This window comes from Ptychodera flava (assembly GCF_041260155.1).
Source record: "Ptychodera flava strain L36383 chromosome 23 unlocalized genomic scaffold, AS_Pfla_20210202 Scaffold_23__1_contigs__length_28996876_pilon, whole genome shotgun sequence".
NCBI lineage: Eukaryota > Metazoa > Hemichordata > Enteropneusta > Ptychoderidae > Ptychodera > Ptychodera flava.
This window is the reverse complement of record NW_027248277.1, coordinates 9,838,149-9,856,615: the sequence shown is the minus strand read 5'-3', so window position 1 is coordinate 9,856,615 and position 18,467 is coordinate 9,838,149. Positions and strand designations below refer to the sequence as shown.

Below are 18,467 nucleotides of genomic sequence, written 5' to 3'. Positions count from 1 at the left end.
TTGTTCTGGTATGGATTAGCTCAACAATCCCCGAAGAAGCCGATCGATTTTTGTGGCATCGCTATGGAATTTTAAAAGTTCAAAGGTCACCAGGACTCACATTGGATTAGCTGAATTTAAATCAACTAAGGACACAACTCGTGAGTTGCTTTATTTCTCCATGTAGTGTCTATCGTTATGGATATTAAAACGACAAAAAAGTATGTCTTGATGTTAATGGTTAATTATCAATGTGGACATTACACTATATTCAATTTCCATTGTGTTTTCGGTAAATCTCTCATAAACAGTGTGTGACTTCGAATTCTTACTTTAAAGTTGCCACCATTTCATCACTCTTATGGCAAATTTGTCAAAGAATAGCGTCAAAGTCATCATCAGGTGTGAAAACTGTATTTTTTGTTCAGAGACAACTCTGGAAAAAAAAGTAAAGCGGGCGGGGACAGAGAGTAAGATTCGGATTCAGATTGGCACAGATTCGGTCCCTCTGTTATTCCACTCACAGGCCACCATTGCCGAAGCGTTAGGCCTCGCGCAACGGTACCGGACGATATGCCGTGTCTATCGCAATCACCCACAGAGATTGTCTTCGAATGTTTCGAACGCTTTCAAAGAGTTTTGTAATTATTCTTATCATTCTTGAATGCTAATTTTACTCATCCTCGTATTAAGTCCTATTAGATCCAGCAAATAGTGATTTTCTGCAGTGTCTATCGCCTATAGCGATAGCCTTAAACATATTTAAAAATTCTAACGTGTGACTGAGATCTTTCCGACTGAGCCAACACAACCAAACTTGTGGTCCATCAAACAATTAGCTTAAATTTTGCACATATCTAGAATTTTAAGCCTAATGCAATTGTTGAGATATCTTACCACCCTCTCCGACAGCATCTCGTTTAAACGCAGAGTTTTTAAGCGAAAATCACGGTTTAAAATTTAAAAAATACAGCTTGCATATTCTGGGTTCATAAAATTAATATTGATGCAATATTGAACACAAGTCTACTCTATTAGCAAATTTGCCTTTGCGTTATCATCAATTGTCATTCGCCTTGGCCGTTTCATATATGACTGAAATAAAATAAAAAAAAATTTCCCCGGCCGTATAAGGAAGAGACACTGAAAGTGATAGAAATAAGATAATGTTAATGTAAATGAGATATGATAGTATAAGCATACTCAATCGATGATATACAGAGATGCTTGACATCAGTCTGTCCCCTACATCTTTGAGGTAGCGAGAGATTTAAACATGAGTGCTCGAATTTTATCTAGCGCGATGGCTAAAAGTCACTCTATAAGAGTGACCGTGAATAACTTGACTGTGTGATCATCTGCGTCATCCATGCCCTTGTCATCTGTACGATTCATGGCCTTGGTCAAACCTTACAGTTCAAACATAGAACACTACATCGGTCAGTGACCTAACTCAGCTTGTGATTGTCTCAAAGCTTTGCTTCTTAGCTCACCCTCTAGTTGCGGACAATTCAACAAAGACGTATAATATACTGGTCATATTTATCACATAGAAACACTAAATATATATACTTCGTTCTAGCTTAATGCCACCTATATTTCGAGTAAAGTCTGGCTCAGAAATTGGCTGTGAATATTTTCCCAGCTGCTATGAAGACAATAAACTTTGAAACTTTAAAACTGTAATCGGCGTCACTAGCAAGAAAGCACGGCGACCCCCTGATTTCATTCCTAACTGTGAAAGATAACTCTGTAGATTTTCCTTGAGGAACAAACGTTCAAAAATCTTTCAGTTTTTGACCGTGTGCTTCTGTACTTTAAGGTGTGTGACTGAATGACAATGAGTTAGTAAGTCATTGTACATTCACTATCATTCCACGACCACTCCATCGGTGACCGAAAAACAGATTAAACGTCAAAAGTGTCATTTTTGTTCAATGTTAGACGACTCCAATGAAAAATGTTGATACTCCGCTATTACGCACGGCAGTTACAAAATGTAGAAAATTAGCATTATATTTCGGTTATTTTTCACAACATAAAGAAAAACGATGACCTCGCCTGTGCAATCTGAAGCTATGCGACAAGAGGTAGTAATGTATCCAAGTGACGCGCTTATTTCGTTCTCGAAATAACCCTAAAGTTTTAATACCGTTTGCAGAAAACGGTTGCCTCAACCACAGACCCTCCCTCACATATAGTAGAGTAACTGCAGCTCATTTCTCTCTCTCTCTCTCTCTCTCTCTCTCTCTCTCTCTCTCTCTCTCTCTCTCTCTCTCTCTCTGAAATGTGCTATTTTTATTTTAAACCATGATTTAAATCAACTAAGGACACAACTTGATATTCGTGAGTTGCGTTATATTGTTGATGTAGTGTTTGTCGTTGTGGAAATTTGAACAACAACAAAGTATGTCTTGATGTTAATGGTTAATTATCAATGCGAACAATGCAGCGTGTTCAATTTCCAGTGTTTTTTCGGTAAATCTCTCATAAACAGTGTGTGACTTCTAACTTTTAAAATTCCACCATTTCGTCACTCTTACGGCAAATTTGTCAAAGAATAGTGTCAAATTCAGCATCAGGTGGGAAAACTGTAGTTTTTGTTCTGCAGACAACTCTGGCAAAAAAGGAAACCCGGGGGGACTGAAGGTAAGATTTGGATTCAGATTGGTACAGATACGTCCCTCTGCTATTCCACTCATAAGCCACCATTGCCCAAGGGTTAGGCCTCGCGCAACGGTACCGGACGATATGCCGCGTCTACGTACCGCAACCACCAACAGAGATTGCCTTCGAACGCTTCGACAGCTTTCAAAGAGTTTTATAATTATTCTTATCATTCTTGAATGTTAATTTTACTCATCCTCGTAATTAAGTCCTATTCAATCCAGCAAGTAGTCATTTTCTGCATTGCCTGTCGCCTAGCGCGATTGCCTTGAACATTAAAAATATTCTAACGTGTGACCGAGATCTTTCGACTGAGCCAACACAACCAAACTTGTGGTCCATCAAACAATTAGCTAAAATGTTGCACATATCTAGAATTTTAATTCTAATGCATTGGTTGAGCTATTTTACCACCCCTCTCAAACATACCGTGGCCCCTACACGCCACGGAACTCTATTACTTTTGAATATAAACTCTAATTTTTCTTGACGATATCTTTAATATTTATAAGAGATTTTATTTCTCCACCGCAAATTTTAATTTTGTACGGACAACTTTATCTTAACATTATCTTAACTTTAACTTCTCGAAAGTAGTTTTAGTTTTAACAATAAACAAAATATGTTTCTCAAAAGTATTTTTTATTTTGTAAAACAAAAGTAAAATTTTTTCAAGATAACAAACTCCCCTACACGTCATGGAAATTTATTACTTTTGAACATAAACTCATATTTCTTGACAATATATTTAATATTTGTAAGAAATTTTATTTCTCCACAGCAAACTTTTATTTCTGAACGGGGAAACTTTATTTTTGGGGTAAACTGTTTTTAAAAACTTTTAACAAAAAAACTTTAACTTTTAAAAAATAACTTTAACTTTGAACAAAATATTTGTTTCTCAAAAGCGTTATTCGAAAAGAAGTAAAAATTGTTCACAGCAAGAGTTTAAGATTTTTGCTAAGCGCGAACTGAGTTACTTAAATGACATAACCTTATGTCTTTAGAGCAGAAAACTTAAATTCTTAGAGAAAAGTTTTATTTTTCCAAGAGTAAAATTAATTTCTTTATGGAAAAAAGATTTTCTCAGAGCAGCAAATTGAAATACAGAGAATAAAACTTTTTTTTCAATGGCGAGAAATTATTTTCTGAAGACAACAAAACTAATTCTTTCAAGATATATTTTCTACATATGAGTGTGGTTTAAGAATTTGGTAAAACTGAACTGAGAAAGAACGAAAAAGGAAGGATGAAAAAGTCAAACTTACTTTTCTTCAGAGCGAAATTTATTCCTGAGAGGAGAAATATTTCATGTGAGGGCGCAATTACCTATAATGCATAGCAAACTCTTTCTAGCGAGAGTAAACATATTTTGGGGAAGAGTAAACATTTTTCCGACGAGTAAAACTTTATTTTAACGGCGGCGGAAGTTAAAGTATCCCACCATGCAACACCCAAGTTTGATGACCCAGAGTCTCCGAGACAACCATGACTGACTTCATCGGCGATACAGGCACGCTAGCCCGGCCCTAGCTGCAGTACAGTACCTGAGGTTTTACCTGGGTATTTGGGTCGGACGGTTTGCCGTACTGTACTGCAGCTAGCCCGGCCCTACCCTGCCTGCGTACGATGCTGTGTGTTGGGGCATAACGCCGGGAACACACAGCATCGTACGCAGGGCTATGGGCACGGGCACGCAAACAAGTCAGTTCAACAGTTGCCACTTGTCTGAGTCCCCGAAGAACGGTTTTGTGTTTGAGTGATTCGTCCTGACTGCAGACGTTGTGCGACGGGATGGACCGCATTGGGTTCCTTCATTAGCTCTGCATGGGCTGTGTGTTACCGGCGTTATACGGCCTCCCACCACATAACGCCGGTACACACCCTGCCTGCCATGCAGAGCTATTCCTTCATCAGTTGATGTTGTGTGATAGTCATCTTTTCTATCAGCCAGATTCGTAATTGATAGAGTCTTCGACTGAAACTGAACCTGGCCCACCAGATTTGACCACAGTCGAGCGTGGTTCAATACAGTAGTTGTGGGTCCACAGCTGTGGTGTTTTCGGACGGGATATGCCTTTACGGGCTGGTTGACTTTCACGTTTTTGACCCCGCAAAACACGTGAAAGTCAAAACCAGTCCGCGACTGTGGTCAAATCTGGCGGGCTCGGTTCACTTTCAGTTTCTATAAATCACGAATCTGGCTTCTCCTCTTAGAAAAAATGAATATCACACACATTGGCTGTGTGTTACCGGTGTTATATGGTGGGAGACTGTATAACGCCGGTAACACACAGCCCTGCCATGCATAGCCCTGCGTACAGGTCTGTGTTCCCAGCGTATAACGCCGGGAACACACAGACCTGTACCGTGTACGCAGGGCTATGCAATGCAGAGCTAATGAAGAACCCCAATGCGGTCCCGTCGCACACCGTCTGCCGTCAGGACGAATCACTCAAACATAAAACCGTTCTTCGGGGACTCAGACAAGTGGCAACTGACCCGCGTGCCCGTAGCCCTGTGTACGATGTTGTGAGTTCCCGGCGTTATACAGCCCCAACACACAGCATCGTAAGCAGGCAGGGTAGGCCGGGCGGGTATGGCGCGTAATCCAGGCCAATATTCTAATCCCCATTTTCAACTATACAAAGCGATATTCAACATTCAAACTCCCCATTTTCAACTATACAAAGCGATATTCAACATTCAAACTCCCCATTTTCAACTATACAAAGGCCAATATTCGAACTCCCCATTTTCAACTATACAAAGCGACATTCAACATTCAAACTCCCCATTTTCAACTATACAATGCCGCATTTTCAACTTTCGAACTCCCCATTTTCAACTATACAATGCCGCATTTTCAACTTTCGAACTCCCCATTTTCAACTATACAATGCCGCATTTTCAACTATCGAAGCCATAGGTCCCCCTAGACCACAAGCCAGCGAACACAAGCCAAAATTAGCATACATATAGTCAAATACGTCTTCAAAAAATCGTCGGTGTCATTTTACATGAAACTACTTATCACTTTGTTAGGGAGTCCCAAACACACGGTGACCTCGCAGTTTACTTTTGAACATGGACGACACCGAGTTTGTTCGTGACCACGTCAGTGGTAGTTTGTCTAGGCTGCTACTTGACCTTGATCAGCCCGACAGACGGGGAGATGTGTCACGTAGGTGTGAGAGTCTTGTTAGACTTTTGTCACAGTTAAGTGGCATCGGAATGTGTAGTGAGCGTATTGTCCAGCTGGTGCAAGCCGCTCGACGTGAAATATATGATGTTGAACATAGTGGTCATGGAGGTGAATCGTATCAGTCTGCGGTGGTGTTGAATGAAAGTAGAAGAGGCAGGCCTTCCCTTTACATACCTGAAGACCAACTTAAGTTTTTAGTTGGAATGGGATTCACTGCTCCCAAGATAGCAAGTATGTTGAACGTGGGTGAACGCACAGTACGCCGCCGAATGAAAATGTACGGAATAGTTATTGGCGAGACCTACACTAATGTAACTGACGAGGAGTTGGACGAGCACGTTCGGGAAATCCTTGCTGATTTTCCCAACTGTGGTTACAGGAGAATGGGCGGATTTCTGCTTCACCGTAATTTGCGTGTACAACAAAGCAGGATTAGACATTCTCTTTCTAGAGTTGATGCGCACGGCGTTCTGATGCGTGCTCTTGAGCTGAGGCGGATTTGTAGGACATCCTACAATGTTCACTCACCACTGGCCTTATGGCACATTGATGGTAATCACAAGCTTATAAAGTAAGTTGGTTTATTTTTGGTGTATTTTCAATGTTATAGAAAGATGTATATTATATAAAGAGTTACGTCTCTTTATGTTGTTACTTTTAAATTGCAATATTATTAATGAATTTTGCAAAATAGGTGTGACCAGTCAGAAAAATAAAATGTGAAGTAGGCCAATATATGAAATATGATTATTATGGTTTATTTCATACTCAATTTGTCACCCAGAGGTCAAATAGAATGAGTGTACAATATTGAAAGAACGTCAAAATGTACAAGTTTTTTAAAAGAAATCTATTAAATAAAATATAGAATAACTTTAAATAATCCAGTTAAAAGATTGATATAAACACTGAAAAAGACCACAGAGAGGACAGACGGTAAAATAAACTGATAGATAAAAACAAGCACAACTGACGCCAGAGAAGGAATTCAATTATTCATGAACTATGGAGCAATCTCATGCCATAAACTTTAACTACTTGACTTAATTCTTTCCGTCTTGTTACGGTTTTAAATTAATCTTATTGTTATTCCTCGTTGAATACCCATGACATGATGTAGAGGGAATATGATAATTAAGCTTCCTATGATCCGGTTTAAAGATTTCACCAGCCAATTTTTACACATTTTCTGACGTCTAATTTCAAGCGTGTCGACCTTCAACAATGAAAGCGATTCCCTGTAAGACAGACATTGATAAATAATTCGTAGAGCCCTCTTTTGGACCATTTCAATGGCTGATCTGTTCTTTTCTGAAAGACTACTGTTATGTAGGTCATTCCCCCCACACTCATCATGACCTGAGTTCAATTAGTCTAGAACATTCTCAAGGTCACTGCCCTTGATGACCTCACAACCTTGAATTCAATTAGTCATGTTTGGAATGTTCTGGAAAGTTGATTAGTTGTGTAAGGGAGATAATTTTAGAACAGTAATTAGCATGTCAATAAAAGTTCTAGATTGTTCTTATATGCCTTTATAAAAGGGACGTGCTCAGCTTCCAGTCAGACTTTTGGGATCGTGTCTCTTGTGTGTTACTAAACTCCAGCAGTAGTCATTCTCAAGACTTTTCAAGACCTTCTCTGCCAACGCTGGATTTATACTGTGGACTTTGTGCAGTTTCAAGCCTGCAAGCCAAAGGACTGTTCATTCATCCGACTGACTGTTACAACTCTGAGACTGGAGCTCTGCCGTCCCAGCTGAGATAAGTAGTCTGTACACTTTTAAAGCTTGTACTCTATCCCTGACTTAGCAATTAGTTTTATTTTCGTAATAAATTTTGTTTAAACGTAAACTGCTGAGTTCACCCTTTTGTTCGTTTTCTCTACACGTAACAAATTGGGGGCTCGTCCGGGATACGAATATTTTGAGCCGTTTGACAACATTTTGCCTACCTTTCAAAACTACTGTATACTGTGAACTCAGCTAAATTCAATCATGGCGGAATTCAAGCCAGACGAATTTATGGATGACCTTGATCAGGACACATTTAATTCCCTCAGAAAAGACAACCTCATAGCACTGGCCAATTTCCTTAAAGTAGATGTCAAAAGATCTATGCGCAAGCGAGAAATACAGTTCAAGATTGCAAAACATTTAGTTAATTCTGGCCATTTTGGGGAGTCTGCCTTAAAAGATTATGAGCCTGAGTCTTCCTTCGAACTCAAGAAATTGGAATTGGAAATACGGGCAGATTTCGAGCTAAAAAAATTGGCATTAGAAAAAGAAAAAGAATTACAAATGAAAGAAAAAGAATTACAAATGGAAAAGGAGAGACAGGCATTAGAAAAAGAAAAAATACAAATGCAGTTAGAAATGGAAGAAAGACAGAAAGAGAGGGAATTGGAAATGAAAGAAAAAGAATTGCAAATGGAAGAAAGACAAAGGGAGAAAGAAAGAGAGGAAAAAGAAAAGGAAAGAGAATTAGCAGAACACCGACTGCAGTTAGAAATAAAACGTTTAGAGCTTGGACAGTCAGGAAAATTCTTCCCTTCAGACAAGTTTGACATCACTAAGCATTTCAGGTTAGTTCCCCCTTTCCAAGAAAAGGATGTTGATAAATATTTCCTTCATTTTGAGAAAATTGCTCAGAGTCTGAATTGGCCTAAGGAGTCCTGGTCTATGCTTTTGCAGAGTGCTTGGTGGGTAAAGCCAGAGAAATTACATTCAGTTGTCAGTAGAGCAGGCTTCAGATTATGATTCTGTGAAGGAATTAATTCTCAAGGGCTATGAGTTGGTGCCTGAAGCTTACCGTCAGAAATTTAGGGATTGTGAGAAGGTGAAAGATCAAACTTACGTTGAATTTGCTCGAACAAAAGAACAACTGTTTGATCGTTGGTGTTCTTCGGAAAAGGTCAGTCAGAATTATGACAAATTACGACAACTTGTTTTGATTGAGGAATTTAAAAGGTGCATCCGGAGTGACATCAAGACGTTTATCAATGAACAAAAGGCAGATACATTGGAGGTTGCTGCACGTTTGGCCGATGATTATTCATTGACCCACAAATCTTCATTTCTCAGCAAACCATCCAGTCCTTTTCATACAGAAACAATGCAGGTAAATTAACTCCTCCTTTTCATCCAAGAATTTTTCAAAGGAGAGTAGGAAATCAAATGACAACAGTTCACAGAGTTCAAGTAACACTCCCACATCATCAGATCCCAAGTCTCAATCTCCTTCTGACAAACAGTTTGGTACACTTTCTTGTAATTATTGTAAGAAAGACGGCCATTTAATGTCAGATTGTTTCAAATTGAAAAGAAAACGTGAAGGTCAAAGTGGTCAAAGTGGATCTAAGCCCACCGGCTTTATTTCTTCATCAACTCAATTAGAGTCTAATAATGTGTGCAACACATTTTTGAGGTTAAACCCCTCTCATCCCCAATTAATGAGGTCAAGGTCAATTCTTCTCAAGATAGCATTATGGGTATTTTCGAACCATTTATTCATGATGGTTTTATATCACTTTCTAGTGATTTTTCTTCTGCTACCCCTGTCAAAATTTTAAGAGATACCGGGGCTTCCCAGTCTCTTTTGTTGGCAGATACCCTGCCGTTTTCTGAAAAGTCATTTTCAGGTTCTAAAGTTCTTATTAAGGGGGTAGATTGTAATGACTACATTCCTGTTCCTCTCCATAATGTCTATTTGTCTTCGGACTTTGTTTCTGGACCTGTGGCTTTAGGTATTAGGCCTTTTTTGCCTTTTGAAGGGATTCACCTTCTTCTTGGAAACGACCTTGCTGGGGACAAGGTCATTACTAATCCACTTGTGACTGATAATCCTAGTTTAGATCAAAATCCAGAGCCAATTGAACAAGAGATACCCGATCTATTTCCTTCTTGTGCAATTACTCGAGCCATGTCAAAGAAAACTTCGAGAATCAAAATACTCTCAAAAATAATGTCACAGATGTTGACTTAAATGACACCTTTCTCAGTCAGGTGTTTGACACGGATCATTCCGTTATCCCTCGTGGATTTGAAACTTCCAGTAAAACTTCTGCTGACCAAAGTCAGACATTTTCTAGATCAAATCTCATTGCAGAACAACACAAAGACCCAGATATTTTGTCTTTGTTTGACAGGGTAGATGATGAAGGTAAAACTTCAGATAGCTCTGTTTCCTATTATACAAAATCTGGTATTCTCATGCGTAAATGGAGACCTCCAGATGTCTTGGTTGATGACGATTGGGCTATAAAACATCAAATTGTGGTTCCAAAGCCCTACCATGCTGAAATATTGCGCCTGGCCCATGAAACCCCCTGGGCTGGTCACTTAGGAGTCAGGAAAACTTATCATAAAATTCTCAGTCACTTTTATTGGCCTAATCTCAGGCAGGATGTAGCACATTTCTGTAAAACTTGTCACACATGTCAAATGGTAGGAAAGCCAAATCAGACCATTCCAAAGGCCCCTTTACAGCCAATTCCTGCATTTCAAGAACCATTTAGTAGGATACTAATAGACTGTGTTGGGCCCCTACCAAAAACAAGATCAGGAAATGAGTACATGTTGACAATTATGTGTACATCAACTCGGTTCCCAGAAGCCATACCACTGAGAAACATAAAGACAAAGACTATAGTGAGAGCTTTAGTCAAATTTTTCACTTTATTTGGCCTCCCTAAATGTGTCCAGTCCGATCAAGGCTCCAACTTTATGTCTGGTATTTTTCAACAAGTAATGGATCAGCTAGGCATTAAACAGTATAGGTCATCCGCCTATCATCCAGAAAGTCAGGGTGCTCTTGAGCGATTTCATCAAACTTTGAAAAACATGATTAGGACCTACTGTTTTGACACAGAGAAGCAGTGGGATGAAGGAATTTATTTTTGCTCTTTGCTGTTAGAGAGTCAATTCAGGAGTCTCTTGGTTTTAGCCCATTTGAGCTTGTATTTGGACATACAGTCCGTGGCCCACTTAAGCTCGTTAAAGAGAAATTCCTATCAGACGATGATGATTGTCTGAATATTTTGCAATATGTGTCAGATTTTCGTACGAAACTCTCTAAAGCATGTGAATAGCCTTAGCCAGAGAAAATCTTGAGTCATCTCAGCAGTCAATGAAAACCAAATATGATAAAAGCACCTCAAAACGGAAGTTTGAACCAGGTCAAAAAGTTCTTGTTCTACTTCCAATTCCTGGCAAACCACTCCATGCTCGTTACTTTGGGCCATATCTAATTGATAAGAAATTGAGTGATTTAAATTACATCATAATAACACCTGACAGGCGAAAACAAAAACAGCTATGTCACATAAATATGCTTAAGCCATATTTGGATAGGGATAATCCTACTATAACTCAGCCTGTCAGTGCAGTCAGTTCAAACCATTATGAAGATAGCGATACTGAAACTGACTTGAGTGAAAATACTCTGAAGTCAAAGCTGGGCTCGGTCAAGCTTCAGAACTCAGAAATCCTGGAGAAGCTGGAGTCTACAAAGTTGGCACACCTCCAGCCAGAACAACAACAACAGGTGAAAGAACTGCTCCATGAATATAAACACCTGTTTCAAGATGTTCCAACGAGGACAAACGTCATCTATCACGACGTTGATGTTGGGGACAGTAAGCCTGTAAAACAACATCCATACAGACTGAATCCAACAAAAGCGAAATATCTCCAGGAAGAAGTCAAATACCTGCTGGACAATGACTTTATTGAACCCAGTAAAAGTAACTGGAGTTCGCCGTGTATACTTGTTCCCAAATCAGATCACAGTTATCGTATGTGCACGGACTTTAGGAAGGTCAACACTTTAACAAAGACAGACACTTTCCCAATCCCGAGGATTGATGACTGCGTCGACCGAGTGGGAAAAGCCAAGTACGTGACGAAATTTGACCTACTGAAGGGATTTTGGCAAGTCCCTCTGACGGATCGTGCTCGTGAAATATCCGCCTTTGTTACACCAGACGGATTGTTCCAGTACAAGGTGATGCCATTCGGAATGAAGAACTCTCCGGCAACGTTCCAAACGGATGATCAACGACGTCATATCCGGGCTAGACGGGTGTGCAGCTTACGTTGACGACGTAGTCCTGTATAGTGACACCTGGGAGGAACACATCAAGCTCATGCGGAAGTTCTTTGAGAGACTGAGCAAAGCAATGTTGACTGTCAACCTTGCCAAATCTGAGTTTGGTTGGGCAAGGGTAACTTACCTCGGACATACTGTAGGACAGGGTGAGGTAAAACCTGTTGATGCCAAAATCAGTGCCATTTCAAGTTTTCCCATACCAAACTGCAAACGACAACTGATGCGCTTTCTCGGTATGGCTGGTTACTACAGAAAATTCTGTCCAAATTTCTCCACAATTACTGAGCCTTTGACTAACTTACTTAAAAAGAAAGTAAAGTTTGTTTGGTCAGAGCAATGCCAACAGGCATTTGATACACTTAAAGCCATACTGCAAAGTGCCCCAGTATTGTCTGCACCAGATTTCACTTTGCCATTCAAATTAGCTGTAGATGCTAGTGATACGGCTGCTGGTGCTGTTTTATTGCAAGAGGATAGTCATGGTGTAGATCATCCTGTTTGCTATTTTTCACGCAAATTTAACAAATCCCAGAGAAACTACTCTACAATTGAAAAGAGTGTTTATCTTTGATAGTAGCTTTACAGCATTTTGAAGTTTATGTTACTTCTTCAAATCAGCCAATAGTGGGTTATGTTGATCACAACCCTCTTGTTTTTCTGCAGAAATTTAAAGGCAAAAATCAGAGATTGCTAAGATGGAGTTTAATGTTACAGGAGTTTAATCTTGACATTAGACATATCAAAGGCAGAGACAATTTAATTGCAGACTGTCTCTCTCGTATTTAGAGTTTATTGTTGTTCACTTTCAAGAAATTTTATTGTTGTTCACTTTCAAGAAACTTTACTTTAGAGTAAAACAAAATTTGAGTACTTAAATCCTTTTCAAGATTACATTTGTAAAAGAAAGATTTTTCTTTGAAAAATTTTCTTTTTTTGAAGAGGGGGTGTGTTATGTAGGTCATCCCCCCACACTCATCATGACCTGAGTTCAATTAGTCTAGAACATTCTCAAGGTCACTGCCCTTGATGACCTCACAACCTTGAATTCAATTAGTCATGTTTGGAATGTTCTGGAAAGTTGATTAGTGTGTAAGGGAGATAATTTTAGAACAGTAATTAGCATGTCAATAAAAGTTCTAGATTGTTCTTATATGCCTTTATAAAAGGGACGTGCTCAGCTTCCAGTCAGACTTTTGGGATCGTGTCTCTTGTGTGTTACTAAACTCCAGCAGTAGTCATTCTCAAGACTTTTCAAGACCTTCTCTGCCAACGCTGGATTTATACTGGGACTTTGTGCAGCTTTCAAGCCTGCAAGCCAAAGGACTGTTCATTCATCCGACTGACTGTTACAACTCTGAGACTGGAGCTCTGCCGTCCCAGCTGAGATAAGTAGTCTGTACACTTTTAAAGCTTGTACTCTATCCCTGACTTAGCAATTAGTTTTATTTTCGTAATAAATTTTGTTTAAACGTAAACTGCTGAGTTCACCCTTTTGTTCGTTTTCTCTACACGTAACACTACCTTGCCAAACAATGCCGGCATATTCCAAAGTTGACCTTACCAATGATATGTAAATTTGTTTGAGTTCATGAACTGCTGCCGCAAATCTAGACAAGACATGGAGAATATGCAGCCTTTGAGAGGCCTTTTTGACCATTTCATCAATATGATGTGTCCCATTTTAAGCGTACAGGGCTGTCAATGCATTTCTGAATCAGTATAGAAGGGTACAAGTGAAAGAACAGGAGGGTACAGCCTTGTGCGGGGCACAGAGTAGCTAGGCCGCGCACGTGGGGGGGAGGTCAGGAGTGGGTGTCCCCCTCCTGAAGCTGAAGCTTTTCTAATTATTCATCTCCAATCAGTGGCCTGTGGCACTTTTGAGGGCAATTTACTGTCAAGTTTACCATAACTGAAGTATCAAAAGTAACATGAAATTTGATCTTGTGAAATAAATTATGAAAGATAAACACAAAGTATAACAGAGTTTATATTTTTATTGGTAGGTCAGGTTATTATTATTTGCATACAAATTCTGTTGAATTACAACCTGCTTTAATAAAGATCATAATCTGAACCATAATCAGAATCACTGGAGTACTCATCTAAGCCTAAGGCTTGTATGGCAGTAACAGCTGACAATACCTTAGTCATTCTCAGGCTGATGAAATAGTAGCTTCAGAAACTACATCTGTAAAAACTATTTCTTTAGATGTAGCTTTAGAAACTACACCTGCAGAAACTATTTCTTAAGAAACAACATCTGCAGAAAGTAATTCAACAATTGTAATACGTTCCCATTCAAAAACAGCTAATCGTAATTTTTAAAAAAATCTTGTCCCACTGCAAAACTGATGTCGTACTGACAGAAATTTCCGATCTACATCTGGCTGATACTGCTGAAATTTCACTTTGTCTCTTTCAAGACCTCTCCTTAGAGTTACCGGCTATGAATTCCCAGTGTGAAAATTTACTAGTAATATCAAGAATGAAAATAGATTACATAATGGACTTCTTAAGTTTACATAAAGTTTCATTTCTATGATAAATTTTACACACAGTATGTTTATTATAGGAAAGGTGAAGCTTGGCAAGACTTCCTCCTCACTGGATAGTTGTAATGTCCAAGACCAAAAAAAAGTAATTGCATTAAGGGGCATTTTGCAGTTTATGGCCATGTATGGGATAGAATTAGATAAATATATTCAGTGTGTAATTTAGGAGATATACAGTGTACAGTATCTCAAACCAAGTAATTTTTGTTGTTGTTGCAGATGGCGCCTTGTAATTCACGGTGGAATTGATGGTTATTCCAGAAAGATAATGTACCTGCAGTGTTCTGATAACAACAGAGCTGACACAGTCATGGCTCAGTTTGGACAAGCAGTACAGCTATATGGCCTCCCTTCACGTGTGCGCTCAGATAAAGGTCTTGAAAATGTTAAGGTGGCTGAATTCATGTTGTCACACCCTGAGAGAGGATGCGGTCGAGGAAGCCACATCGCTGGCCGAAGTGTACACAACCAACGCATTGAAAGACTCTGGCGAGATCTGTACTGTGGCTGTGTATACACCTTTTATGATGTATTCCATTACTTAGAGGAGCAGAGATTGCTGGATCCCGTAAATGAACTTCATTTATTTTGCCTCCATTATGTCTACTTACCAAGAATCAACAGAGCACTGCAGATTTTCCAAGGTGGATGGAATGCCCATGCAATCCGAACTGCTGGTAACCAAAGCCCAAATCAGTTATGGGTCAGTGGTCTACTAGCCATTGCAAATTCTCCGGGCACTATTGCAAGAGAAGTCTTTCACTCCCCAGTAGAGGTAAGCTTTGACAGACAGACAAAACAGCCTGTTCAGCATCGTTTGTAAGTGACATCACGGATATGTAGATGTTTACAACTTTATTTTGAAACATCAACCTTCTGCGATTTTGTAAAGATTTCCAAAGCATGCTGTAACCATAATTCTTTCCTCTCTGTGTACATGTACAAACCAGTCTTGAAATATCAAGTAAACATTTTGTAATACTTATAGCGCCCATGTTCCATACGTTTTTTATTATTGTTCAAAAAACATGTAATGTCAGACAGCAGAGGCCTGTTGTCCTTGAAATTTAGGTGTTCCCATCATAAAATAAAAAAGTACCACTGTATAACTATAACAATAGTCTAGTCTATTCTTTAAGAATTTCTGTCTTTTCAGTTCCAAAAAACATACACATATATTTCAGAAAATGCTTAGTGAATTGCCTTGAATTTGTTGTTGCAGGAATGTTCTCCAAATTTATTTATACTAATATTTAAGAACTTACACAATCATGTATAATGTTTATTAGGCAAAATTGGTATCCCTGTCATGTACCAGATTTCCAAAGAAGCATCTTTAGTCTTCATCATGTTTTATAAAATTTTACCAGAATGTGCCATAAGTGATTGAAAACTTGCTGTGTTCAGATGTTTTAATAATTTCAACATCTGAAGACACACAAATCTACAGTAAAACAATGGAATGGTAAGATGTTGAAAGTGCAAAATTGTGAATTTACAATCTTGCAAGTGACAGCAATGAATTACATTTAGTCCTTAAATCTTGCCTGAAGGAATGAAAAATAGTTTTGTATATTCCATACAGTTATAAAAGATAAGTTTACATATTTTGTAGTTATCTTGGGTAGTTTCAAATGTCACATGTGTATTCATTTGCAGGACTTGGAGTATTATGGGGTCGATTGGAGTGGTCCTACACCTACTCCAACTGAACACGGCAACCAAGAATGTGATGAGGTGGTGGTCCCAGAAATGGAAGTCATTGATGAGGAACAATATGACGAACTTCATGAACTAGTCAACCCTCTGAGTGAATCATGTTGCCATGGCATTGATTTGTACTTAGAGACTCTTGAGATTGTAAGGGCTTTTGACATGTAACATTCATGTTACACAGGGTTAGCGGTAGGATTTTAAAGTTAGTCGCCACACTTTCTCAGTCTGGCTATAATTTGGTCTCCATTGTGTTAGCTGCACACAACTGTCATCAGCCGCACATACTAATTTCTAGAAGAGACATGCAGCAGTCTTCAAGTTTTTGATGTGGAAACAGAGAGATAGATACACACACACACACAGACACATACACACACTCCTACCCTAGTTGAAAGGGGAAGTTCACCAGAGCTGATTTTTAGTCCCCACGGACGAAGTCCGGGGGGACTTATAGATTGGGTCATGTCTGTCCATCCCTCCGTGCGTCCGTTAACGCAGATATCTCTGACATGCCCAGGCCTATTTCTTTCAATCTTTGCACAAGGATAGTACCCTACCCCATACAGATGCACGTTGATTTGTTTTCACAATGCGATCAAATTTGGCGTGTTAGAGGACTTTTTAGTTTACACCTCCATAGACTTCCATGTATAAGTCAGTTGTCCATAGACTCCCATGTATAAGGCCAAGAAAAATAAAAATTAGTTTCTCATCGTATTCATATTGCAAAAAGGATGCAGTGACACAGTTTTTAGTCCCCATGGATGAAGTTCAGGGGCTTATAGATTGGGTCATGTCCGTCCGTCTGTGAGTCCTTCCTTTCACGCAGATATCTCTGACATGACATGGTCTATTTCTTTCAAACTTTGCACAAGGATAGTACCCTACACATGCACGTCGATTGTTTTTGTGATACAATCCAAGATGGCCACCAGATGGCCATTTTGTTGCTTTTTTTTTTGTTTTCAGCTATAACTGAGGCATGTCTCAACCGATTTCTTTCAAATTTGGTACAAGGGCATTGATCTATGTTATTCATATCCATATTGATTTTTGTTGTAATATGATCCAAGATGGCCGCCAGGCAGCCGTTTTGTTACGATTTTTTCGTGTTTTAAGCCATAACTAAGGCATGTCTGAACTGATTTCTTTCAAATTGGGTACAAGGGCACAGATTTTGTCATAGCAGCCATTTCGGATATTAAGTATTTGCCAGTCATCATTGATGACACAGTCTCCACTTGTTAATGGATACTTTAAATACTTAGACATGCCTCATGTGTTTCAAATTGGGAACAACGACATAGACCTATGTGCCCATAGATCTCAACATATACACTCCAGTGATACTTCTTAATGACCACATTTCCTTGCCCAATCAAGACTAATACTCCTATTACAAGTGGGGACTATGTCATTGTCAATGACTTGTTACATGTGTGCTAGCTTTTGGGTATTATTCTGGAAAATCTATTTTCACTATTTATAACTTGAGCAACTTATTACAAAAACGGATAAAAATAGTGGCGGAAGTTGCATTTTAGGGCTTCATCAACTCAATGCATGATTGGAAAAAAGCGCCGATCTTGGCACTTTCATCACATGATATGGCAGGGACCATCTTTCCATAGGTATGGCATTGTTCACTCACGTTCACACAAAGCTGTGCTTATTTGCACAACTATTTTTTATGTTATGCAAAGAACACACAGTCTGGCGCAAACAGTAGTGAGTGGTCCCTGAGATATCAAATCATGAAAGTGCCAAGCTGGCTTGGCACTTTTTTCCCACAATTCAAGATACATGGAGTTGATGAAGCTGGCTTGGCACTTTTTTCCCACAATTCAAGATACATGGAGTTGATGAAGCCCAAAAATGCAACTTCCACCACTATTTTATGTTTCTTTTTCAATTTGCACAAGTTAAAGTTCCATTAGCTGTATCTTCTTGCGATTTTTCCGTTAGTTTTGATTGAAATGATCACTGGCTCATGTTGAATAGCCTGTCAAATAACAGAGAATCGCATATCATTCGGAAACATTACGTGCCCTACAACTAAATAACATGTGATTTTACAACGAAAATTTCAATTTTTGTCCGGACAGAAATACAAACTCTGTTGACACGCGGATTGCAACGTAGGCATTCTTCTGCACCTGCGCGAGCCATTTACAGCAATTTCAAAATAAATATGCCCGGCACTTACGTCGTAGTCCATTGTCCGAGCTCGTTGCGTAGCCA

The 18,467-nt window shown here is 39.1% G+C and overlaps 1 protein-coding gene across 1 annotated transcript; it reads left to right on the top strand.

Moving 5' to 3' along the window:
• The first annotated feature begins 14,735 nt into the window (after nucleotides 1-14,735).
• Nucleotides 14,736-16,824, top strand: LOC139124213 (uncharacterized). The gene is made up of 2 exons (XM_070690349.1): nucleotides 14,736-15,285; nucleotides 16,170-16,824. The coding sequence occupies exons 1-2, from the start codon at nucleotides 14,779-14,781 to the stop codon at nucleotides 16,389-16,391; spliced, it is 729 nt and encodes a 242-aa protein (XP_070546450.1). The 5' UTR covers nucleotides 14,736-14,778; the 3' UTR covers nucleotides 16,392-16,824.
• The last annotated feature ends 1,643 nt before the right edge of the window (nucleotides 16,825-18,467 follow it).

Bases quoted from the DNA above. Each gene is read 5' to 3' on its own strand.
- LOC139124213 (XM_070690349.1), top strand. From the start codon at position 14,779: ATGTACCTGCAGTGTTCTGATAACAACAGAGCTGACACAGTCATGGCT. The intron at 15,286-16,169 runs GTAAGCTTTGAC...ATTCATTTGCAG, and splicing joins TCTTTCACTCCCCAGTAGAG to GACTTGGAGTATTATGGGGT.